This window comes from Ceratotherium simum, chromosome 22 (genome assembly GCF_057802395.1).
Source record: "Ceratotherium simum simum isolate JZ-2026a chromosome 22, ASM5780239v1, whole genome shotgun sequence".
NCBI classification, from domain to species: Eukaryota; Metazoa; Chordata; class Mammalia; order Perissodactyla; family Rhinocerotidae; genus Ceratotherium; species Ceratotherium simum.
In genome coordinates this window covers 42356740-42382487 of record NC_141921.1, presented here as the reverse complement: position 1 = coordinate 42382487, position 25748 = coordinate 42356740, and the positions used below count along the sequence as shown (strand labels likewise).

At 42.8% G+C, this 25748-nt stretch overlaps 1 protein-coding gene across 4 annotated transcripts in view; it reads right to left on the bottom strand.

Moving 5' to 3' along the window:
- MTOR (mechanistic target of rapamycin kinase) overlaps positions 1–25748 on the bottom strand; it is a 123112-nt gene that overhangs the window by 88936 nt on the left and 8428 nt on the right. For all 4 annotated transcript variants that reach the window (XR_015555858.1, XM_014783863.2, XM_004425578.3 and 1 more), the window contains exons 7-20: positions 24080–24355; positions 23887–23995; positions 20690–20876; positions 19583–19711; positions 18625–18869; positions 16910–17125; positions 16349–16554; positions 13469–13591; positions 12554–12643; positions 12336–12428; positions 11514–11648; positions 11140–11269; positions 9300–9550; positions 1207–1293 (exon numbers count right to left, since the gene is read on the bottom strand). Coding sequence is in view for 3 of the 4 variants with exons in the window: in XM_014783863.2 (XP_014639349.1) it covers positions 1207–1293; positions 9300–9550; positions 11140–11269; positions 11514–11648; positions 12336–12428; positions 12554–12643; positions 13469–13591; positions 16349–16554; positions 16910–17125; positions 18625–18869; positions 19583–19711; positions 20690–20876; positions 23887–23995; positions 24080–24355 (2277 nt within the window). In the remaining variant the exon portion in view is untranslated. The remainder of the gene's footprint in view (positions 1–1206; positions 1294–9299; positions 9551–11139; positions 11270–11513; positions 11649–12335; positions 12429–12553; positions 12644–13468; positions 13592–16348; positions 16555–16909; positions 17126–18624; positions 18870–19582; positions 19712–20689; positions 20877–23886; positions 23996–24079; positions 24356–25748) is intronic.

Sequence of the window (25748 nt, the reverse complement as noted above, 5' to 3'; positions counted from 1 at the left end):
ACTGTTCTCTTCCTGGGTTCAGGGGAGCTCATTAGAACACTCAGGATCAACAGCCAGAGGAAGGGCCCCTGTTGCATCTTTTCTATCTTGGAGGAAATGAAGCTGTATTTTGCAGGTGTGAGGCCTCCTACCTCAAATCCCTGTTTTGGTCATAAGTCTTTTTTGGGGAATAAGTCACAGATTCCTTCAGCTTCAAACCACAGAGTACACTGTTTCCTCCCTTGCTGCTCCCCCCAGTACCACCCATCAGGCTCTGTAGCATTCTGCATGACTTTAGCATTCTGCATAACTTGAGCATTCCACTTAACTCTTCCTTGTACAGAGGCCTCTGTGGCAGGAGTCAGGGAACGGAGCAGCTTTTAATTATTTATACATATAGGAGTTATTCAGTTCTGAGACCTAGTTTTGAGAAAGCCCCATTTTTGAAGCCAGACACTCTGATTTTGGTCCTGCTGCTTCCTCCAAGCTAACTACAGAGGTCTGGTGTAGAATAACAGAAATCATGGGAAGAACTGTCTTTCAATTCTTTAAGGACACAGCCATCTCTGCAAAGCAACCTCCCCAACAGAGACATTTAAATCATATAGAACAGTAGGAAGCAGGCCTCCCCCTCAAACAGCAAAACAATATTGCTGTCAGTGAGGAGTCCTCCGCACCTGCTCAAAGCATGGTATAAAATCTGGGACGTGAGCCTTTCCTCATGCCACTGCAGTCAGAAGGTGGCATTTATGCTTTTGCAGGTAGCAGGGTAAAGCACCAGCTTCTTCCTCGGTGCCTGACAGGAGTCCATCGTATTTAACAGCCCTAGGAAAATGCAATCCCCAATCCTCTCTTAAGGCCATGGTTTTATGGCAGTAAGGAAGAGGGCTTTCGTGGAAACAATAAAGCACTGTTGTGATATTAAAGTGAAATTGCTTTGTTGAGTGTGAGGCAAAGAACTCAAGAGTCTATTTCTGGCAGAACAATCACTTCAGGGTTCCTCCTCAGACTCCACACCTCGGATTCGTGCACCCGGGAGCCTGCGGCAACAGCCCCTCCTCCTCCTCCTTTCCCAATCCAGGGGGATACCTTGCTCCACTTTTTAGCTTGGGTTGTAACAGCTCTACAATGACCCATGAAAACAATGTCCATGTTATCCAAACCTGCTTCTGAATGTTCCTGGACCCGAATACTGATGAATAGGCCAAAGCATTCATTTCTACTTACTCTCATGAGGGTGACTATTTCATCCATATAAGGTCTGATGTGGCTCTTCACAAAGGACACCAACATTCCCAGCTGCTGGAACAGAAACTGAAACGCAGAAGAGGTCAGCAAGTTGGCACTATGAAGGACGTAGAACTCCCAGGCTTACCCTAAGTCCACGTGAACGAATAAAGACAACTAGGGAATTGCTTTCCGCACCACCCGGTCTACCGAGAATAAGTTGCAAAGAATCAGACTTAAAACCTTTGGTGGGGGCTAAAAACAACTATCAGTGGCTTTACACACCAGGTAAGCCAGTTACTGCACAGCAGGGGTTTTGGGGCCATACTGGCCGTTTTGAACGTTCTGTCAGCTATAGCTTTATGACCTTCATTTAACCTCTCTGAGACCAGCCTCTTCAGTGTGAAAATGGAGATAAAAGCACTTGTCTCACAGGCTTGTTGTAAGAGTTAAATGGATTAATACCTGGAAAGCATTAGAACAGGAACATGAATACTCAAAGAATGTCAAGTGCTCAATGGATGTCAGCTATCATTGAAGGATTTCTGGAGTCACTAAAGACTTAAAAGTGGACATGAAATTTTTAATCAGCTGTAAATGTTTTTGTTTATTCAGCCCTAATTCACTACCACTTACTTTCTAAAATAAATACAGCTAATATGGGCACTATAGTTCATTTATAGTAATTAACTCAATTAACTAGGTCTTAATTAGTTAACTGTGTCTCTAAGAAATTATGAACTAAAACAGCAAGCAAATTGGGGCAGGATGGGAAAAGGAGATTCTATTTAGGTTGGTACCTTGCAACGTAGGAGGAGATGCCATCCACTAAACAAGGTTGGGAATGAGGAGGGCTTGGGTAAGGGAACTCCGGGTTAAAGATGTCTTCAGGGTGTAGTTTTTATTTTGTTATGATCTTCAGATAGTGCTACATGTCAATATTAAGCAGTAAATCATATTCTAAACCCCTTCCCCAAAAGATTTTTATAGCTCTCTCTGTCTTTGCTGCCCTCCTTTAACAAGGATAATTTAGTGATGAACATACATATTTTCACTCTTATCCACATTTCCAACACTTGGATGTTAGGGATAAATAAAAAGTGTTGTTTTAAATACTGAGTAACAGACTTACAGAACTCATTACCTGAAGAGGCGAGATTGACAGGACACACAGGATTGGGCCCAAAGAGCTTGGACTAGTTCTCTACTGACAGGGACACCAAGGGTTTCTAAGGTGGTAGAACCTGGTCACCAAATGGCACAGGTCCGATTCAGTAGAACCATCCCTACCTATCTCCTGGGCCCCTCCTCATAGAATCACTGTCGACGGTTTTTGTGAAATGGTCCCTATAAAAGTACATTTCAGAGATCAAGGGACATGAGATTCTAAATATAATGGTTCTGCAGTTAAATTTTTGTTATGCAAAACCTCACAGAAAGTAGCAAATCCAAGCTGGAGGAGAAGCAGGGCACCGGGGATGGCAGGGTGGTCAGGGAAAACCATGAAACAGAAAGGACAAAAGCCTTCTGATCGTTGGGTCATTTCCTATTAGGTGTAAATGGGGGAGCCTCTTGGTGGCCAATTCATAGGGAGTGGCAACCGGGTGGATACACACGGGCAGGGGCCTCATTTGTAGGTAAGGAGCTCCAGCAGCCACCTCATTTCTTCTCCCTTAGATTCTTTCTCAAGGTTTTTTCTCTTTTCCCCTGAATATTAGTACTTTAAAAGAACATACAGTTTTGTGTCTGAAAATATGGTGGATTAGATCTCCTCCCAAATCCCCGTTATGAAAAGCTTAAAAATAATGCATAAAAGATAACATTGTTATTAGATTATGAGAACTGAAATCTTTCACATAAAGCCAGACCTTCAAACGGCTACATATTAAGAGAAATGATGAATCCCCGGCCCCTCCCCCACCCCAATCTGTCCACTGGCTAAGGGAGAAAAAATTTTGATGTGGGGTTTAGGTAGGAAAACAGTGTCCCCTAAGAGTCTGTAATTTCAGGCCATCTCATATGAGTTTAGGGGGTTATTTTTATGTGGCCCGAGAAACTCTAAGCAAAGAAATTAAAGTTCTCCTGGATCACCTGGCAGAAGCAAATGCAAATCCTCTCTGGAGAGATGCAACTTCAGAGCAGATTTTCTAGTATTGCTCCAAGGAAAGCCCAGCTGAATACGATACATGATCCAAAATTATAAAACATACAAGGATAGACCACTGCAAGTGTGACTCAGCAAAAACAATAAACAGAATTAGATCCATCAAGGATTTTATATATATTTTATATATATTAGAATTTTATACATATAGAATTAGAATTTATATATATTAGAATAAAAGAAAGAAAACACTGTTTAAAATGCTTAAAGAAATAAAAGTTAGAATAAAAAAACGTGAGTAAGGATGGAGATACCACCAAAAAACACTAGGCAAATTTGAAAGAAGCTAGTATAACTTTAGAAATTAAAAAATGTAGTTGAAACTAAAAACTGAATGACAGGTCAAAAAGACATGGCTGAAGAATTAGGGAGCAGAAAATGGATGTGAAGAAATGTCCACAATGCATCTCTAAGAGAGAAAGATGAAAAACTGGACAAGCAACTAAGAGACATTAAGGACAGAGTGAGAAGCTCTACATGTTGAATTAAATTCTGGAAGAAGAAAATACAAGAGTGGAATCCTCATATTCAGGAAGCCCACAAATCCCAAATAGGATAAGAAAAAGAAATCCATATTTAGATACACAATAGTAAAACTTCAGGACAACAAAAACAATAAGAAGATCTGAAATAGCCATAGAGAAAAGGGAGATTAAGTAAAAAAGGAATCGTGATTTCTCAACAGCAACAGAAGTCAAAGGCCAGCCCCAGTAGCCTAGTGGTTAAGTTCGGTGTAGTCTGCTTTGGTGGCCCAGGTTCAGTTCCTGGGCGTGGACCTATACCACTCGTCTGTCAGTGGCCACGCTGTGGTGGCGGCTCACATACAAAAAGAGGAAGGTTGGCAACACATGTCAGCTCAGGGTGAATCTTCCTCAGCAAAAAAAGACAAAAAAAAAAAAAATGTCAGAAAACAGTGGACTAATATCCACAGCTGCAGGAGAACCCAGAACTGTATTCTCAGCTAAATGAAGATTTTTAAATGAGGGTAAATAAAGATTTTTTTCAGATAAATAAAAACAGAGTTTACTTCAATGGATGCTCACAAGAGGAATTTGCCTTTGGAAGAAGGAAAATGATCCTAGGAGACAGCTCTGAGATAGGAGACAGATTGATGAGAAATGAAATGGCAAGTGTGGATGAATATAAACAAACACTGCATAAAATAACAGTAATAATGTTTAATTTTGTGGTTTAAAAAAAGCGATACTAGATAATAACATACGAGGGAAGGGAGATAGTTTGAGCAATATGGGAAAAAACATGTTTACTGGTGAAATTATATGATATCTAGAATTTTGCTTTAAAATACTCCAGAAAAAAAATGTTGGTGTGTGTGTGTATAATAAGATGAAACCAAATTGATAAAATGCTAATAATTATTGATCAGTATAAAACTTTTAATATGTTATCTACTTTTGTTTATGATTGAAATATTCCACTACAAAACACTTAATAAAACTAAAGGTGGCCAGGGGCCGGCCCAGTGGCACAAGCAGTTAAGTGCGCGCGCTTCGCTGCGGCGGCCTGGAGTTCACAGGTTCGGATCCCAGGCACGCACCGACACATCGCTTGTTAAGCCATGCTGTGGCGGCGTCCCATATAAAGTAGAGGAAGGTGGCCACGGTTGTTAGCTCAGGGCCAATCTTCCTCAAGAAAAAAGGGGAGGATTGGCATCAGATGTTAGCTCAGGGCTAGTCCTCCTCACAAAAAAAAAAAAAAAAACAACACTAAAGGTGGCCAATGAGTAGAGGGGAAAAGATAAGAAAATGAAAGCTCAATCAAGTTCCCCCAAAAACAGAAAAGAAAGAAAATAAACAGATAAAGCAGGACAAAAATAAAGCAGTAAGCAAGATGGTGGAAATAAACCCAAATATATCAGCAATCACAATAAATGCAACTAGACTAAATGCACTGATTAAAAGACAAAGATTTTCAAAGTGGATTTAAAAGATAATCTACCTATATTATCATATATGTTATTATTACGAGAGACCCATCTAAAGCAGAAAAGTCACAAGATAGTTAAAAGGATAAGAAAAGACATACACCCTCAAAAAAGCTGGTGTGGCTATATTAATATTATGCAAAAAAATTTTTAAGGTATTCTTAAAGATAAAAAGGGTCACTGCAAAATGATAAAAAATTCAGTTTACCAGGAATATATGATGATTTAAAATTTGAATGTATCTAATAATATAACCCCCAAAATATATAAAACAGAATTGATTAAACTATGAGAAATTAATAAATCCACCATTGTATGACACTTTTGTGTGTGTGTATGTGTGAGGAAGATCAGCCCTGAGCTAACATCTGTTGCCAATCCTCCTTTTTGCTGAGGAAGATTGCCCATGGGCTAACATCTGTGCCCATCTTCCTCTATTTTATGTGGGATGCCTGCCACAGCATGGCTTGACAAGTGGTATCAGTCCATGCCTGGGATCCGAACCTGTGAACCCTGGGCTGCTGCAGCGGAGTGCTCGAACTTAACCGCTACGCCACCGGGCCGGCCCCATAAATCCACCATTGTAAAGGGAGATTTTTATCTCACTTCTCTCAGTAATTGATAGATTAAGCAAATAAAAAACTAATAAGGACACAAAAGATTTGAACATAATAAGTAATATGTTCAAACCTAATGACATATATGTAGAACCTTGTGTATAACATTAGCAAATATACACTATTCCCAAGCACAGAGGAAACATTTATCAAAATCAATCAAGCATTAGACTATTAAGGCAGTGTCAGCAAACATCAAAGAATCATAAACCCAATGCAATAAGTTAGAAATCTATATCCAAAAAAGAAATTTAAAATCCTGTAAGTTTGCAAATTAAAATATCCATTTCTAAATAACTCAACAGTGAAAGAAGAAATCATTTCAAGGTTTCCATGACTTGATTTGAGCTTTGCTTATTTCATATCAGCAATACATCCATTTTAATTCATCTAAAACATTTCCTTTTTCTAAAAAAAAAAAAAAAAAATCGTAACAAACATTAGAAAATACTTGTTTCTGAATAATGATTATTATTACTAATAATCATTATTCAGCAATAAAAAAGGAACGAACTACTAATACATGTTACGACATGGATGCTAGACACAAAAAACCAGATATGATTCCAATTCTATTAAACGTCCAGAAAAGGCAAATCTATAGAGGCAGAAAGAAGTAGATGAGTGGTTGCCTAGGGTTGGGGCAGGAATGGAAAATGATTGCAAATGGGCAGGAGGTTTCTTTCTGGGGTGATAGAAATTTTCTAAAGTTAGATTGTAGTGATGGTTGCAGAATTCTGTAAATACATTAAAAATCACTGAATTTTACACTTAAGAAGGGTGACTATGGTATGTAAATTTCATTTCAATAAAGTTTTAAAAAGTTCTGGAATGCAGCTAAATAATACCTGAAGTTAAATTTATAGCCTTAACAGATTACATTAGACAAAAGAAAGATTGACAATTAATGAGCTAATATTCAAATGTAAGAATTTTTTTTTAAAAAGCAAAAAAAATAAAATAGGAAAGTAATAATAAAGAGCAGACTAATGAAACAGAAAACAAAGATACAAGGGAGATCAACAAAGACAAAAGTTGCTTCCTTGAAAAAGAAAAATATAAGAAGAAATCTCTAGCAAGAAATTAAACTGTAAAAAAATAGTGTAAATGGGGCCAGTCTTGTGGTGTAGTGGTTAAGTTCGTGTGCTCTGCTTCGGCGGCCCGGGGTTGGCAGATTTGGATCCCTGGCACGGATCTACGCAGCGCTTATCAAGCCATGCTGTGGCGGGTGTCCCACATATAAAGTAGAGGAAGATGGGCACAGATGTTGGCCCAGGGCCAATCTTCCTCAGCAAAAAAGAGGAGGATTGGCAACAGATGTTAGCTCAGGACTAAGCTTCCTCACCAAAAAAAAAAAAGTGTAAACAAATTTATGTCAATATATTTTATAATTTAGATAAAACAAATAATTTCTTAGAAAAATGTGACCAAAACTGTCTCAAAAAGAAACAGAAAAGCTAAACAGATTTTTGAACCTATAGTTAAAAAAAAAAACAATTACAGGCCAATTTTACTCAGGAACATAGATGTAAAAATTCTAAATTAAATATTAGACAAAATCTGCATATTAAAAAATACATCATAACCAAGATTTCAAGGATGTTTCAACATTAGAACATATATCAATATAATTCAACATATTAACACATTGAAAGAGAAAAACCATAAGACCACAAAAGATAAATAAAAGGCATTTATTTGATAAATCCAATACCCATTCATGATAAAAACTCTTCAGCAAACTAAGACTATAACGGAACACTTATAACCTTTAAAAAGCTTAAAAAGCTATCTACCAAAAATCAAGAGCAAACACTATACTTAGTGGTGAAATCTTAACAGCAGTTCCATTAAAATCAGGAAGAAGATTACAGATTTCCACTGCCATTGGGTCTAATTAATACCGCAATGAAGGTTCTAGGAATACAGTAAGGAAAAGCAGTAACTGGTTTACAGAGTAAAACAAAAAAACCAAAACTGTCTTTTCCTTTTTGCAGACTATATGATTATCTAGAGTGAAAACCTGGGAAAATATACAGGTAAATTATTAGAATTAGTAAGAATTCAGAGGTTGATTACATAAAAATAAACTGCACCTCTATATTCCAGGCACAAAGTTAGAAAATATACTTTCTAAAAAGGTACTCTCTCCTCTAAATGTATATCAAATTGAATGTTTAACCACAAAGGGAAAAATAATTAATTCAAGTACCTTTCATTTATTTATTTTTTTTTTGTGAGGAAGATCAGCTCTGAGCTAACATCTGATGCCAATCCTCCTCTTTTTTGCTGAGGAAGACTGGCCCTGAGCTAACATCCATGCCCATTTTCCTCTACTTTATAGGGGACACCGCCACAGCATGGCTTGACAAGCGGTGCGTTAGTATGCATCTGGGACCTGAACCTGCAAACCCCGGGCTGCCGAAGTGGAGCTCGCACACTTCGCTGCGCCACCAGGCCGGCCCCAATTCAAGTACCTTTTAAACACAGTACTCTGACTGTATACTCTTGTGGAATATTTTCTAAGAACAGGAGGAACTGTAAAGCCACCTTGAACTTTATCTAGTTAGGTTGCTGTCGGTAGTGGTATGGGTATAGTAATCACAGAACCACTTTGTGTGTTCTGTGGTTTAGAGAAAGAAAAAAGAGAGGGCAAGAGAGAGAAAGTAGGAGGGAAAGCGGAAAAATCTTTATAGAAAAGTGCCAGCTATCAAAAGTAGACGGAATGATAGAACTAGAAAGTCATTATTTTATAACCAGTATGACAACTGATTCTGGCAAGGACCATCAATGGATGCTGAAATCATTGGGTAAAAGGTAGTTGGGGAATAGGACAGCCACAAAGTCTCTAAGTCTCACCCCACAGATTACTTAATGACTAAGGAAAAAAGGTAACTTTACAATGGAGAGATCTCACACATACTAACAACCACATGCTCAAACTTAGGATCAACAATAACGGGACAAACTGACATTAAGAGATCTAGTAAGAAGTATGCAACTTCACCTCTGTAGTATTCTCACTAAAAATGTTTGACTTAAATCTAATCATGAAGAAGCAACCAGAAATCCACACTGTGGGACCTTCTACCAGACAGTTGGATTGAACTCTAAGAGATTACTGAGACTAACAATGCCATTCCTCCCCCAGGCCATTCATCTTTTAGCCATTTTGAGTGGATAAACCAGGAAATTGGGCCGACCTGATTAAACCTGTACACTTAGGTGTTAGAAGTTAAGGGGCAGGAGAGGCATTAGGCTCAGCAGCAAGCAGAGTGCATTATTAGGAGGCTGAGCTGTAGATGGACCTCCCCCGCAGGCTGGCTTGGATCAGGCAGGAGCACAAGTTAGGGTTTTAGCTACTTACTTCCCGGATTGCCCCGTCACAGACCCGAATGACATTCAGGAACGTGGGCATGACCTGGGGCAGGAACTGCACACACTTGAGCCCCAGGGACTTGAAGATGAAGGTGATGGCCTGGACAACCATTGTGTGATGGTGAGAGAGGGACTGGTCTCGGAAGATCCGCATCAGGGCCACCATGGACACAGCTGGGTAGAACTCATCCAGAGGCAGGTTTCCCATGTTGACCAGCATTTCACTGGTGCTGTAGTCAGCTAGGACAAAACAATGGCGAGAATCATGAGCGATACGTGACACGACTCTGACTTTAGGCAGAGCATGATTAACAACAAACAAAAACGCTCCTGACAGTCATTAGCATTCATATCTTTCTCCCTGCTATATTCTAACCCATTGGGAATATACAAGGTATATTAGAAACCAATGACTAGGCTCTCACCATCAAGGACTAAATAGTTTCTGGCTTTTCTATTACCCAAACTACAGAAGCCTAAAACAGTACATGATGGGTTTTCTTTAAATTGCTATGTTTAACTTAGCTTCTTATCATTACAGTTTACAACTTTGTAGCTGAGACCATCAATAAAAATACTCTCCCAAATGAAAGTAAAAGGAATTAAATTAGGCAAACATCTGCTCAGCAGCTGCTTGGTCTCCCTGGGGAATTTAGACAAGTGAGTGGCAAACACTACCTGACCTGAACAACAAGGATCTCAACGACTTGGGGGAGAGGGGACAGCAGTGCAATGAGGAGAGTAGGAACTATAATGGTCGAGAGACTGGATGATTGGCACTGCCGAGAAAGGAGGAGCACCCGGGGGGACATGGCTCAGGCTCTGCTCTTTATTTATTTTTTGTGAGGAACATCAGCCCTGAGCTAACATCCATGCCAATCCTCCTCTTTTTGCCGAGGAAGACCAGCTCTGGGCTAACATCTGTGACCATCTTCCTCCACTTTATAAGGGACGCCGCCACAGTATGGCCTGACAAGCAGTGTCGGTGCGTGCCTGGGATCCGAACCTGAGCCACCAGCGGCGGAGCACGCGCACTTAACCGCTACGCCACGGGGCTGCCCCCAGACTCTGCTCTTGACAGCCATAGGTCTGACAGGATAACATCACAGGCACACTTATCTAATAAACAGAACAACAAACTGGAAGCAATATTATCCCAACCAGAGTTTAGAAACAAATTATTTTATTTTGGCAAAATAGTTGGGATAGCCACTGTTGAACTTTCACACTTTCAGAAATAAGCCTGTCCTGATGGACAGTGGGTTAAGTCTAGAAAACTCTCCTGCAGCCCCACACCCTACCCAGTCTCTCAGGCTACCTGCCAAAAGGCAAAGGGGCTCTAAGGACAGACCACCTGATGGAAAAAAGAGCCCTGGATTCTGAATGCTACTAGTCTTTCTATGCCCCTGAGCCTTGCCTCAGATTTCCCTATCAATTAAAGCAGGGAGAATAAATTCCACCCTCTTCCTCCTCAGGTGCCATGGGAATAGAAAACATCCAAGAAGCGCTAACAAAGAATGAGAGATGAACAGAGATGATGGGGTGGTAATTCACATCTCTCTCATCAGCACCAAAAAGTGAGTACAGATTTAGCCTGCTGACCCTTGACAAAGAATGTGGATGGACGTTAAGGACTCCAGACACACCAGGAAGCAGCATCCCTGCTGTGATTCAAGAGGAAACTACTGCCTTTCCATTCAAATGTTTCTAAGTCAGCCAATACGCTATAATTTCATAGTTATCCAGCCCAAGGCTCTTTCTAAACACGGCAGGCAAGGGCTTTGTGAGGCAGGGACTTGGCAAGTCTCTCATGGTTCCCCTCAACTTACAGGAATCCTGACTTGACTTGGATTCTGACAGGCTGACAGCAGAAGCGTCGCGGGACTGGTCGATCATGCCAATGTTCACTTTGTGCTTGTAGGGATCCAAGGCCCCCAAAAGCCCTAACACACGGATAGCCTGGGTGGGAAAGGGGATGGGAAAAAGAAAACATTCATCACAACATCTGATTACAACAGGTTTCCTGGATATTCCTCTCATGTTCCTTGATACCCAATTCATACTCGGATGACCACCTACATGAACAAAATGGAGAGGAATGGGGAGTCTAATCAACACTGTCAGAGCATGTGAATGCCACAAACTTCTCTCTCTCCATTCTCCTAGCAAAGTCTTTAAAGACCAAGTCTGCCATGTTCCCTACCTCTCTCCGGGTACCCTGGTTCTGCTCAGTCTTCAGAAAATTCAGCAGCACCTCAAGCAAAGTGGGGTACTTCCTGTAGGGCTCAACCACATAGCCAGTGCTGGCCACCAACTGTCCCAGGGTCCACAGAGCCACCTGGACAGGCAAAAGATCACATGGTTTGTTGAGTCAGTAAGAGAGCAAAGAAAGCATAGTTTGTATTCTTCATTAAATGACGAAATAAAGTGTGAGAAGTTTTTACAAGTAAAGAATTTCTGTAAGGACAATAACCGTGAACAGAAATCCTGAGTTAGGGCATGAAAACCAATACTGGATCAAAAGACAAAGATTAGTCCCACCTTTCTCAAAGGAAATACATAGTCCTTCCATATCCTGAATGATTAACAGGAGAATTCTGACTCAAAAAGAAATTAAGATTGTTCTTAATTTTAGTCTAGTCACCTAATGACCTCAATGACCACAGTGAAGCCAAGGTTGGGGGAGGGTGAGCTGAAGCTCTGTTGGCCTCCACAGTCAGAGGCCCAGGCTTTCTTTTTCCTTCTAGAGGCCAGGGCTCTAGCAGATGATCTGCATCTTCTTTTGTCTAGAGGAAATGGCACTGGTCAGCCCTGATACTTACTGAAATTGACTCCAGGTCAAGATGACAGCTAATTCCGGTCCCAAGTCTTTCGTCTTTTTACTCACTCAACAAATATTTCTGAGTACCTACTATGTGCCAAGCTCTGTGTTATGCAATGGCTGGGGACACTGAGTGACTAAGAGAGACAAGGTCCCTGGACTCCTGGGGCCTGTCCTACTCAATCAGGAAGGAGTGGTACTAACCTGCCTTTTGGCCAACAGAGAGGAGTCCTGGAGCATGTCCATGATGATGATAAAAAGTTCATCAACCCATTTTCTCATTTCTAGGCCACTAACCTACAAAATGAGAAAGTGGGTGGTAGATAAGAATAGAAATTATGGCATTAAGAAGTATTTTGACTCCCTCAGAGGTTAAATACTATTCTTTCCATTCTATGGAAAAGGCAGTTGTGTACCCTTACCTGAGCCAATTCTCCTATTGTAGCCAAGACATTATTGATCACACCTGGGTTTGGATCAGGGTCTGGATCTTTTAGTTTCAAAATTAAAGCCTATGGAAAGAAGGTATGAGAAAATGAATGCAGAGCACAATCTCTAGCACTGGAAACTTTTCTTTTACATAAGTAAAATTCACCTAAGAGACCATCACAGTCATAAATAAATTACTTCTAGGCTTTATAAATCCAAGATTTCTCTGGAATGTGGATTCTCAAACTTTCTTCGTATTTAGCACAAGTCTGACACATGAAAGAGGGAGGAAGTGCCATGATTCAAAAACATTTCCCATGCCTCCTCCAAACTACATTCGTGTGATCATTTGCCCAGACTCACATAAGTTATGAAAGACTTCACACGACTCTAATGTATTCAGATTTGAAAGCTCATTTTTTTTCATTTTAGGGGAGCTATTTTATGCCACCATCCACCTACTTCTCCTTTCCAAGCACAATTCTTCCCTTTTTTTTTTCTTGAGGAAGATTTTCCCTGAGCTAACATCTGTTGCCAATCTTCTTCTTTTTTGCATGTGAGCCACTGCCACAGCAATGACAGATGAATGGTGTAGGTCCGTGCCTGGGAACCAAACCCAGGTCACCAAAGCAGAGCATGCCAAACTTAACCATGAGGCCACCAGGTCTGGCCCTCCAAGCACACTTAATGGTGTGCTTGAAGCATCACATCCTATCTCTTATAAGGAGACCCTTTTCCTGCAATTGGTGAGACTCTAGGTATTCTTTAACTGAGAGTGCTTGATATGGCCCTTGTCCCTGAGCCTGGGACACAGAAATTATCAACTGAAACACTTCCATCATCCCAAACAAGCTGACGTAAGACAACCCAGAGAGAAAGGGCCAGCCTCTCCAGCTGTTGTGAGATACCTTCAGAATAGGCTCCATGTAGGGGCGGATGAGTCGGGGGGCATTGGAGACCAGGTGCCCCAGCATGCGGGCACTCTGCTCTTTGATTCTTCCAATGCCACTGTGCTCCAGCTCTGTCAAAATCTGTAGGGAAGAAAGGCTAAGTATGGCAGAGGAAATTCCAGAGAGGAACTGTGTGTCAAATGGGAAAATGTGGCAGGGAACTAGGGGAAGGAACCAGAACTCCACTGTGGACCAAGCAGCTGTCAGATATTCCACAAAGGACATCTCTGCAGCTCACGAAACAGTCGTGGATACAGCAGCGACTAGAAGAAAAACTGTTTGAAACCAGCCCCTTCTCCTTCCGTCACAGCTCCCCAAGGTCCCACGATCCTCTCCAAAGCATGGCTTTTAACAGTGTAGCACAGTCAAAGAAGACTGAGAAAACCAACAGGGGCAGCTCTAAGCAAGGTGTTGCAGAAATGAGGAACGAAGGAAGGGCTCTGTGAGACAAATCTTTGTCCAGACAGCAAATCACTAAGAGGCCTATAAATAATGACAAACGAATCAAAGAACAGTCAGAACAGCTATGAAATTGAAAGAAATATTGATATTCAGTAGCGGTTTCAGGCACATCTAGATAAACCCAAATAATCAGGGATCATATCAATAGAATCCCCTTGGACCTTAATGAACAGAGATAACATGTTCTGACATCCTTAAAACACCAACAAATCAGCATGTTGTGCTCAGGGTGACACAGACATAAACAACTTAATACAGACAGACTTCTGGAGAGCTGAAGTTGCCAGAAGGAAATCTCTGAACAGCGACAAAAGTGAGAAAACAAAGCCCATGCTAACACAGCTACCCAGGGGAGGAGTCTACCATTTAATATTTTATTTTGTCTTAGGTTATTGCTTTAATAATCTTGACTTTCGGGATCCCCTTGGCAGCCTGCTTCTCCCCAGTCACAGCAGACAGCAGTGAGAGGGGAGGGAGAGGATACTAAGAACAAACACATAAGAGCAAGAAGAAATGGTTGCCTGGAAGGAAATGGGTACCAGTGAGGAGAGCACAACTCTCTGGGGCAGCGCAGGGCCAAATCAAAGACCCCAAATTCACTTCCAGAGCCAGAGAGCACTGCTGCACCCTAATAATAATACCCAACACCCACCCTGATGGTCAAGACATCAAGAAAAGGCCAAAGCACATTTAGGTAATGTCCCTTACCAAGGCATGAAAATGTGTAATTCAACTTGGGAAAATTCGTATCCAAGTTTTAAAACAAGAAAAATTATTTAAAATTTTGGAGTTTCAAGGGATAAGTTCAGTACAGGGTAAATTCATTCACCAGTGTTTCACGTTCTACAACATCAGAAGAATGAGATGGCCTGAGAGCTTACTGTGAGCTTCCAGAGGATGCTGGCCTCGCCTGGCTGGTTCATTGATGTGCTTCCAGCACCCAGCAGTTCTTGGAACACAGTAGGTGCTTGACATGTCTGCTGACTGAGTGAAGACACTGACATTCTCATCAGGAGGATTTCTACATCAAGCTTATTCAGCATGATTTGAGCTGGCAGGCTCAACAATGATTTCTTCTACTTCCCAAAACCTTAGGTGTTTTTTGTTTTTAAATTTTTATTTATTTATTTATTTGTGTGTGAGGAAGATCAGCCCTGAGCTAACATCCATGCCAATCCTCCTCTCCTTGCTGAGGAAGACTGGCCCCGAGCTGACATCTGTGCCCATCTTCCTCCACCTTATATGGGACACCGCCACAGCATGGCTCGACAAGTGGCGCGTCGGTGCATGCCCAGGATTCGAACCTGGGCTGCCAGCAGCGGAGCGCGTGCACCCAACCACCACGCCACGGGGCCAGCCCAGGTGTTTTAAAAAGACTTAAAATGATAGGCAATCCTAACAAGGCCAGCAGTTAAACAAATAAACCATTAGGAAAAAAACAGAAGTGCCAACGTAAGTGTAATCTTCTAATTTGTTGATCAATGATATAATTTACAATCACTTTAATTAAGACAAACTGTAAACAAATGACATTTCTCTAGGGTGAGAGTTACATATCTTAATGGTTTTCTATGCTTAAGTTCTTTATATGTTATGAAAAGTGTTGATTTCAAAAGAAACCATAAGGGAGGGTCAGGAAGCAGAGGGCAAGGTGGGGACAGGGTGGAGGTGAGGGGAGAGGAGATGACTGGGTGAGCCACACTGAGACCCAGAAGAGGTGAGTGTAAATAACTTGAGGCAGGAAGGTCCGGACCACGCATCACTCACAGGAGGCCAGAGAACTCACTTGGGTAGGTGAATACAAAAATTGGGGAGCCAGGTTTCAGCAGGAATTGAAAATCCTACTAGATCTAGCAGCAATGCCAACCTGAATCTACCTTAGGCTCTAGTCCAAGCAGCTTAGCTCACATTATTTAAGAATGAAAGCCAGGGACCACCGACCAGAGGCAACGACCATGAGAAACAATGTTGGAACCATTCTCATACTTGGCCTTGACCTGGCATCAGCAAGAAAAGCAGGAGAGTGGAAGGACAAAGAGGTGCTGGGAAGACTGACACCATCTGCAGCAGACTGAGTGAAGAGGGCCAAGAAATGGAATCGCTGGTGACTTGCCAGGAAAAAGAGAGAGCTGCATGAGAGGTTAGCCTGGGACTAAGAGGCACCCTGGAATCATACTGACAAGAGGCTTATGAGGTGATAAGCACTAGAACTGCAATTACGAGGCTGGGAAAACATGTGACTCTTGGATCCAAAAGTGGCTTTTACCAGGTATCTCAATCTTTCTCCCTCTTCCTTGTCCTCAAAGCTCTTTCCCCAAACAGCTCTCATGATGAGTCCTTCCCCACTGCCTCTAGGTTTGACTGTCGTATCATTACCTGGATGAGCATCTTGCGCAGGAAAGGCATGACAAAGGCTGGGTTCATGCTACTGAGCCGGCCCACAGTGCAGATGGCCAGCTCCCGGATCTCAAACACCTGGTCATTCAGGGCCACAAACAGGGCCTGCAAATTCTCCGCCTGGGCCAGGTGTGCATCAAAGCGCTCATCCAGGGATGCCAAGACACAGTAGCGGATGTCAGGGTCTGCAAGAGCAATTGAGCCTTTGAACATCTCTTTAACGATCTCATCCGTCCAGTCCTTTCCCAGTCCCCACCTCCACTGCCATCAGCCTAGTGAGAGGATTCCAGATATCTTCTCTTATCTAACCTGTCCTTGTTTCCTCTATTCATAGGAGCAAAGATAATAGAATTAAAGACAGATTATCTTCCACCAATAATCTGGAGTAGCCAGCCAAGCCTAAGGCCTTGTCAAAGAAAGAGCTGAACCCCAGCCTCTTGAGGCTGAAGGTGTCTAGTGAGGCCATGCAAGGAAACTGGCTACTTCCAACTGCCTCAAGCACCTAAACTTCCCTAGACTGCTTCTTCTCACAAACTTTACCAGGATCTGTTATCCCAACCACGAGCAGTTTGCTGAGCACATCTGCCACCACTTGCACTGCAGTCTGGCTAACCACATGAGCATGGCCGCTGATGAGGTGGACGGAGGGTGTGAGCAGGCGGGAGCAGGTGCGGGCAGCTTCCATGCGGATCTCCTTGTGCTCACTGTTCAGGAAATGATCCGCGCAGTGGCGGACAAACTGGGTCAGAGAGTGGCCTGGATACAAAGGTAGAGAGATAACAGGATAAACACTGCTGCTTTGGACAGTAGGTCTGAAACTTGCTAGCTGCATTTTCCATTTCATGACTACTAATTCCATTTTCAATGAGATACTGATGAGCAAGATACTGACCCAGAACTCTTCTCTTAAAAAGGTAACAAATGGGCCTCCAATCAGCAGAAGGGCAGACGGGAGGTGGAGAAGGATCTGGGAGACAGAAAAGGGCACCGCTCCCATCCTAATCCTTTCTTTACTCCGTTCAAAGAACAAAATATTTTGTTTTATTCTGACTGAACTCTTTTTTTTTAATTTTTATTTATTTATTTTTTTCCCCCAAAGCCCCGGGAGATAGTTGTATGTCATAGTTGCACATCCTTCTAGCTGCTGTATGTGGGACACGGCCTCAGCATGGCTGGAGAAGCGATGCGCCGGTGCGCGCCCGGGATCCAAACCCGGGCCGCCAGTAGCGGAGCGCGCGCACCCAACCGCTAAGCCACGGGGCTGGCCCCTGACTGAACTCTTTACACTCCCAGAGAGGAAAACAATTTTTGATCAAATTTACCTTGTCTATTTTAGTTTCCAGATTTAAATAGCAAAAAGAGAGTCTGATGTAGGCTGGGTTTAAATATAGCTACTGTCCATTCATTAGAAATATACTATCCCGGGTGTTAATTGATGTAAGTGGAGGAACTGCAACAGGGAAACCACAGACTGCTGTTAAGTATTCAGGTGGCATGTTCAATACTGGCTTGTTTCCCTCTAGTCTTGACCAATACCACCTACAGGATCTTAAATTTCAAAAGTATCCATTTTTCTCTCCTGAAATGTGTCTCCCTAAGGCCTTAATGTGGGTTTATCTGCAGCTTAGAACTCCCAACTGAACTACGTAGTACAGCACTCTTGGAAATCATACTGCCATAGGAATGGAAACACCTAAAAGCCCTGCTTATACATTTTAAAGCATTAAATACCATCTCAGCTACATGGAGATGGGGAGGTGAGAGGGATCCATCTCCTACTTCTCCATCTCTGAAGGATTAGTTCCTTGGATCAATGAGTACTTTCCCTGAACATCATCTGCCTCAAATCTCAGTACAGGACAAAGAAACAAACAGTAGGAATTAACAATACAGTCATGCGCCACACAACGACGTTTAGGTTAACAACGGACTGCATATACGACGTTGGTCCCATAAGATTAGTACCATAGAGCCTAGGTGTGGAGTAGGCTACACCACCTAGGTTTGTGTAAGGACACTCTATGATGTTCGCACCACGACAAAATCACCTAACGACACATTTCACAGAAAGTATCCCCATTGTTAGGCGACGCATGACTGTATATGTCAAGAGTCTAGGAAGCATGAGCTGCTACAGAATCAGCCACCCTGTCTCCAGGACCCCTAGCAAGATTCAGAATTCTAGGCACTCTCATTCCTTTCTTGAGGTTCCCAGCATCACTTACTATCATGCAAGAGCCACTGCAATTTCTTACCTTCAAATTCAAAACTGCCAAGAGTTCGGAGGGCAAGCGTGATGCTGCCCACATCGCTGGCCTCAGGGAGGGTTGTGAGGCCAGGGGAAGCCAGTTGATGGGCCAGGCCTTTGGGCATTCCTGGGTGCCGGAGGGGTTTGTGCATAAGGACCAGGGACAGCATCTTCAGTAGCCCATCTTGGATGTCCTTCTTCAGCTGTGGAATCTGACGGCTCAGGTCATAGAGCACAGCTGTGAGGGCAGGGCTGAGGGGAAGAAAACCAGTCACATCTGGGGCTGGACATAAGACATTTGCTCTGTTCTTGAGAAGAAACTGCCCTTCTTGTCCAGCCAGGGGATCAAGCCCCATTGCTGCTTGGTCTTTAAAGCAGAAAGGATACTATAAAATAGAATAAATGTCCTGAACTCTCTTGGCCTGGTCACAGATTTCAAAACAATTTCTAAGTTTCTGGTTTTGCCATGGGAGAACTTGCTTACTATCATTCAGCCACCGCAGAGGACTGAGTCTCAATAAATAACCTGGGAAGCAGATTGAGAGCATCGTCCTTATTTTATAGACGATAAGAACTAAAGTGTCAGGAGCTTAAGCAATTTGCCCCCAAATAACATAAACAACGGCTGTAAACATTAACCGAGCACTTCTTACATGCAAGGCACTATGCTAGAATGGCTATTTCATTCTTTCACTTAATCCCCACAACAACCCCAGATTATGAATTGCTATCGTAACCACTTTTCAGGTGAGAAAATTGAGGCTTAGAGAAGTTCTAAGTAACTTAGTCAAGATCACATAGCTAGCTAGTGATGAGACTAGGATTTGAAACTATGTTTAGTGTGAGTTATCCTGCCTATCCAATTTAAGGTGCAAACAACCACGCCTCTTTCAACATAGTCCCAATACTGTGGCTCAAGCCTCATACTACCCAAGATGGGGAAAGCTCAGGTTTCTGACACCCACCTCAGTCCCACTGCCAGCATGGGCTCCAGCAGCTCCTTGATATCCTGCTGGATGCCTGGCCCCATTGCTCGAGCCAGCATGCTGATGCAGGTGAACACTGTGGCATCCACCTGCATTGCCTTCTGTCTCCTGGAGAGAACCAAAGAATGGCTAGTTTACACATAATGACATTCTCTGACACCCTACCTCAAAATCACCTTGGGGCAAGGAGGGCAGGCTGTCCAGGCAGGGCCACCACATGTGGGTGTGCAGGTTATCTACTGCACAATTCTAGGGGACCCATCACACTGTAGTCACTGTAGATTTACATATTTAAAACAACAATCCAGCAGATGGCAGTCAAGTGTCTTGAGGAAAGAGCCCCTTTTCCAAATTCACACAAAAGGCACCATATGGGTTAGCACCGTGCTGGCCAAGATACCTATGTGGGAAGCAAACTGAACAATGTGTACATCAGGGACCAGAGTGCAAGGCACAGCCATCATCTGGGGAAAAATGCTCCCTATGAGGAGAATGCTGGGTTTTAGAATGGGGGAGGCTTATTAATTCACCAGAGCAATCCTCGCTGCTAAAACAGGGAAATATAAAGACACAACTCTGATAAACACTGACTACCTAGCCTTAGAGAAGACACCCTGGCCTCTCCAGCTCACAGGGTGCTGAAGGTTTTTCTCGTATTTTATTCATTGGGAGGTTTCAAGAGGTGGGATAAGTTATCCAACTTTAGCAACAAGGAAAAAAGTGACTGTTAGGTCTCCTCAGTTCCAGTCCAGGAGTCCTCTCTTTAAGTCTTATATCAAAATAAGACCTTTGAAAGCCAGAGAAAACAACAAAAGGATTTCCAGTAAATAATAATATTGAAAACAGCGCTGGCATCTAACATGTTCACAGGGTATTCAAACTCCCAAAATATTTACATATATGTCAGTTAATTTATTTGGAAAAGGTCGGAACTCAACTAAGGAAGAGCTATTCCTTATATGATCTGCTATACCCTGGAGATAAACGATGCAGAGAATGGGCTCAAGCTCCCTGGAGATTGGGATGGAGCATCCTTCCTCTCCGACCAAATGGGATGGTAGGCGAAATCATAATAAAGGTGCTTACTTATGGGCAAAGTCCTTAGGGGGCAGGGCTGCTCGGATGATGTCCAGCACACGAGGTAAATAGACCTTAAACTCAGACCTCACAGCCACAGAAAGTAGCCCCAGGGCTTGGAAGGCTGCTGTACGTTCCTTCTCCTTCTTGACACAGCTTAGGACGTGGTTCATGGTGTCTTGGAGGTACTGGGTATCTGAGCACAGAAAAGACAAAGTGTATAGCTCAAGGTCAGGCAGGGTTGGTCTATATATCAAAGCTCAGAGTTCCTATAAAACACTTAAATTTAAGAATAAATTAACAAAGCCTGTTGGAAAGACGTTAAGAAGAATTTAGAGCATGTACTAACCGAAGTCTTATTCTTGATAATCACTCCTCAGATATATCTTTTGGAAATATTAGAAATATAAATTTTTTTCCCTTTAATTAAAAAAAAAAAAAAAACTGAAAGGGTCTCCAAAACAATAATATCGTATAACTGTCCCCATTAGTGTTATATTTTGAGGGAAAGATTACATGCTCTTGTTTAAGAAATATATGTCAAATCTTGTTTAAAAACAAAGAGAGGATCATTTAAACTATTTTATATTATATGGAAATTTAAAGTAATAGTGAAGACTGTTTGCAATAAACAGGCCAGTACATTCAGCTTAGGCCTGGAAATCACTTTGCTATCACCTAGAGATTTCTGTTATAGTTATATTTAATAGAACAAGATTTAGTCTGTAATTTGGAAAGTCATGTGTATTTTCATTAAGTTTACATAAGCCAATGTGCATGGGTAGGCGATTCCTGGGCAATTTAAGCTAAAGTGTTATTACTCCTCTGAAGGCTGGAATTTCCTGATTCTTGCCTCTCTTCTACTCCTTCTCTTCCATCTTGCTGTCCCCAAGTGCCCCCTGTGCACCAGCAGCACATACATAATAGCAGAGAAGGCAGGACCACACATCCTTTAGAAAGTTAGGGGTGTGATGGGCCACCAGAACCACATGCAGGAGACAGCAAACTAGACTCCCAAACAGCACATATACATCACTGCATTTACTTTAACATGCAAGGGCTTCTCCCACAGTTCTCGTGGTCAAATGACAACGAAGCATGCTGGCACTGGAAACGAGTCTGAAAACCAAGGTGATAAACCCTAAAATCAAAGTGCATCAGCAAGGAACACTAGGCCTTTGCACAGGGGAATGGCATTTCAGCAGGAAATGAGCTTCAATCAAGATGGTAATTTCCTTTTCCAGACCAGGAAATCTGACATTGTAGAGATTCCAGCCCAGTCTTAGGATGAGTATTTTTGATATTCCCAAAGCTTACATCATCAAGAAATTCAAGCAATGACTTCCAGACTGTAAGCTTTAAACAAGTGGCACTTTCACAGTGAGGGAGGTACTTATGGAGGCTGCCAGGCTGAGTCTCAATGACATACCTTAGTGTATTATTTAACAAAACAACAAAAACCCACATCAAAAGAAGAAACTGGGTGCCCGCTGAGCTTCTGTATCCTGCTGCTAGGCAGCCTATTGAACTTACTAGGGTAACTGCTTCCACAACATGCCAGACTTTGATCAAATTTGCCCTAGTTATTAGTGTCTTTTAAACCACAAACTTTTTTTTTTTTTTTTTTAAGATTTTATTTATTTATTTTTTCCCCCCAAAGCCCCAGTAGATAGTTGTGTGTCATAGCTGCACATCCTTCTAGTTGCTGTATGTGGGATGCGGCCTCAGCATGGCCGGAGAAGCAGCGCGTCGGTGCGAGCCCGGGATCCGAACCCGGGTCGCCAGCAGTGGAGCGCGCTCACTTAACCACTAAGCCACGGGGCCGGCCCTAAACCAAAAACTTTTAACCCAAGATCAGTTAAAGCTCTACTGAACAGAGGCACGTCTGGTCATTAAAAAAGAGAAGAGCTGCTGGGTCGCAGGTGGGAAGGATGGAAAGCTGGAAAAATATGGGTGATTTTCATTATCATTTCTTTCTGGTTCAGTGATTTTATGTGGCTAATTGTCTCGTCCTTACTCAACATGCTGAATTCTCACATGCAGCACATTTAACACCTCACCAGCTATAATTTCTCCTGCTGTTTCATCTAGGCTGGGTGGTGTGAAATGAGTCCATGTGCTGGGTATGGCACCCGCTGAGGGTCAGGCTGGCCTTCCACTTACTCTCCTTGCTCTCATTTGGTCCTGAATGCTTATTAAGCACAGGCAACGTGCACCATAGCGAAGTGCAAAGAGATGTTCAATGGGGTCTCCACATTTAGCAAGTAGGTAGGTGAGACAAAGACATTAAGTATGAACAGGAAACTGGAGTATCATTATAATTTTTACCTTTATCTTATTTCTAAAATGGATTTGAAGTAACTAGAGGCAGTAGTAATATAATAATGGTTTCCATTTATTGGGGCTTACTCCTTACCAGGCACTTAGAGTAGGTGCTTAGGCATTAATGCAGTTCATCTTGTGAGGCAGAGATTGTTATTCTAATTTTACAAGTCAGCAAGTGGAGGCCCAAGAAAGTCAAATAACCTGTCCAAACCCTCGTAGTTAAAGACAGAGACAGGATACACCCCAGGCCTGATGTCAAAGCCTTTCCATAGCTGGGGGCTGTAATGGAAGAGGAAAAGAATATTCCCACCTAGAGTAATCCAGGAAGGCCTCAGGCAGAAGCTAGTATCTGATCTGGGCCAGCTTCAGGAGCCAGGAATTTACACTGCCCAGTGAGAACAGGGCAGGAATACATGAACTCATGATCTATATCACTGATGAAATCTGCTTCTGAAACAACCAGTCCTTCCTCCCTGTGAGTGGCGAGGCAGCTCAGTGACCACCTCAGGGGCAGAAGCAGGCTGGTCAACAAATCCTCCCTGCCCCACCGAGAGGCTGCTGCACAGTATCTAAACCAAAACTGCCCTTCCTTTGGTCTCTTTTAAGTCCATTCATGAACTTGTTGGCTTCTATACACGAGAACTTGTTTGCCTCTAGAACTGCCTCTCTGCCTACACATTCTGACTGTTCCTGTGTCTGCCGCCTCAGACACTTGTAGAAAACCTGGATACCATTGAAACTGGACATGAAGCAAAGAAACCAGAGACTAGCCCCACAGTTGGCGTTGCTTCAAACAAGAAGCAGACATACTTTTTGGAGTCACTTCTTCCCCGTTTAATTACCCTTAAATGGGTAATGATGTCTTCCACGGACATCCTCACCTGTGAAGGCAGAAGGTCGAAATGCAGCCAAGCGGGGCAACAGATTAAGGATTGTCATTTGGATCAACGAGTTCTTGCTATTCCTGCATTTCAGCACCCACTGGCATACCTGAGAGAGGAAGGATACAGGGTTGGCAAAGGAAAGGGAGGTGTGGAGCCTGGGAGAAGAGGGAGCAGGGCTCTTGCCACCTACCTGATCAAATTTCTCCTCCATCAAGTCTCTGCAACACCGGCTCTCCACCAGGGTGGACTTAGCTGGGCTAGGGGAAGCCCCAAATCCCATGAGGCCTTGGTGAGAGCTGTACCCCAGCAGTCCCACCAAGGCATTTGACTGCTGGGGCTGTACAGCCTGGAAACTGGTGAAGGGGGTAATGTGACGAGGTTTCGTTCCGAAGCCCATGAGGTCTTTGCAGTACTTGTCATGTACCAACTGCTGCTGTGTGATTTCTTCCATTTCTTCTCTCAGGCGCTATATACGTGGGGGAAAAAATCATCTTGACTCACAAGTGGCATTCAACCTGGGCACCATGGAGTCTACAGAGCAGCACATTTGCCCAACCCTGAAATGGTACTATTTCCAAAGTGGAGGGTGGCCACTCTTCATCTTTAGGATTAGGATTTCCCCCGAACCTTGCAGAAGGCCTGATTTTGTTCTAATTTAGGCAGAGGAGCACCACCTACTGAACAAAGGAGCAGCAGCAGGGGGCTGGCTGCCAAAGACCTCCACCCCCCTTGGTTTGGAAAAGCTGACTTGCAAACTGCCCTCACTACAGATCTAAGATCAGAGCAATGAAGCCTCCTGCAGGGGTGAGGGGCAGCCCCACGCCAGCATCCTATTAAGGACATCTGCTTTCTTCTCTCCAGAAATCCAGGTAGAAACAACTTAGGCAAGTGATTTTCTCAGAGTTCTAAGAATTCCACAGGAGGTGTGGAATAAGCCAATGGCTGAGAACTCACATCTTTCCTATTCAAAGGGCTGCTTAACAACTCATCCTCCAACAGTCCAAACTGAGAAGGATATAAAACAATTTTCCAAACTTTTCTCCACAAAGATATTTTCATTTTTCAGAAAATCTTGTCCACTATGTTTGTCAAGGTCACCAATGGCTCCTATGCTGCTAAATCTGATGGTCAATTCTCAGTTCTCATCTTATTTGACTTATCTGCAGCATTTGATCCAACTTAATATTTCCTCCTCCTTGAAACTCTTTCTTCACTTGGCTTCTTGGACCCTGGGCTTCCCTGCTCTCCTCCGACCCCCATGCCACCCCAGCTGCTCCTTCTTGGTCTCTCTCGGTTCCTCATCTCCTGACCCCATCTCTTCTCCAACTATACTAGTACCCTTATGGTTCTCATTCAGTTTCATAACTTGAAATAACATCTATATGCTGACAACTCCCAAATCTGTATCTCTTGCTCAGATTTCTCCCCAGAACTACTCAATATCTCCGTTCAGATGCCCAACAGGAATCTTAAACTTAACGTGTTCAAAAGCAAACTCCTGACCTTCTACCCAGATCTGCTCCTCCCATCTCAGTCTTCCTATCTCAGTAAATGGCAACACTATCCTTCCAGTTGCTTAGGGCAAAAACCTTGACTCTTCTCTCTCTCCCATCAACTCCAAATCCCAAATTCAGAATCTAGCCATACCCTGCACCTCCATAACTCCCACAATGGTCCAAGTCACAAAAGGCCTCTGCTAAGATCACTGCAGTTCCCTCCTAACTAGACTCTTGGCTTCAGCCCTTGCCCCTCCAATAATCCATTTTCAACACAGCAGCCAGAGTGATCCTTTTGAAACATGAGTCAAATGTCCCTCTGCTTTTCAAAACCTACTAATAGCTTCCCACTTACCACACAGA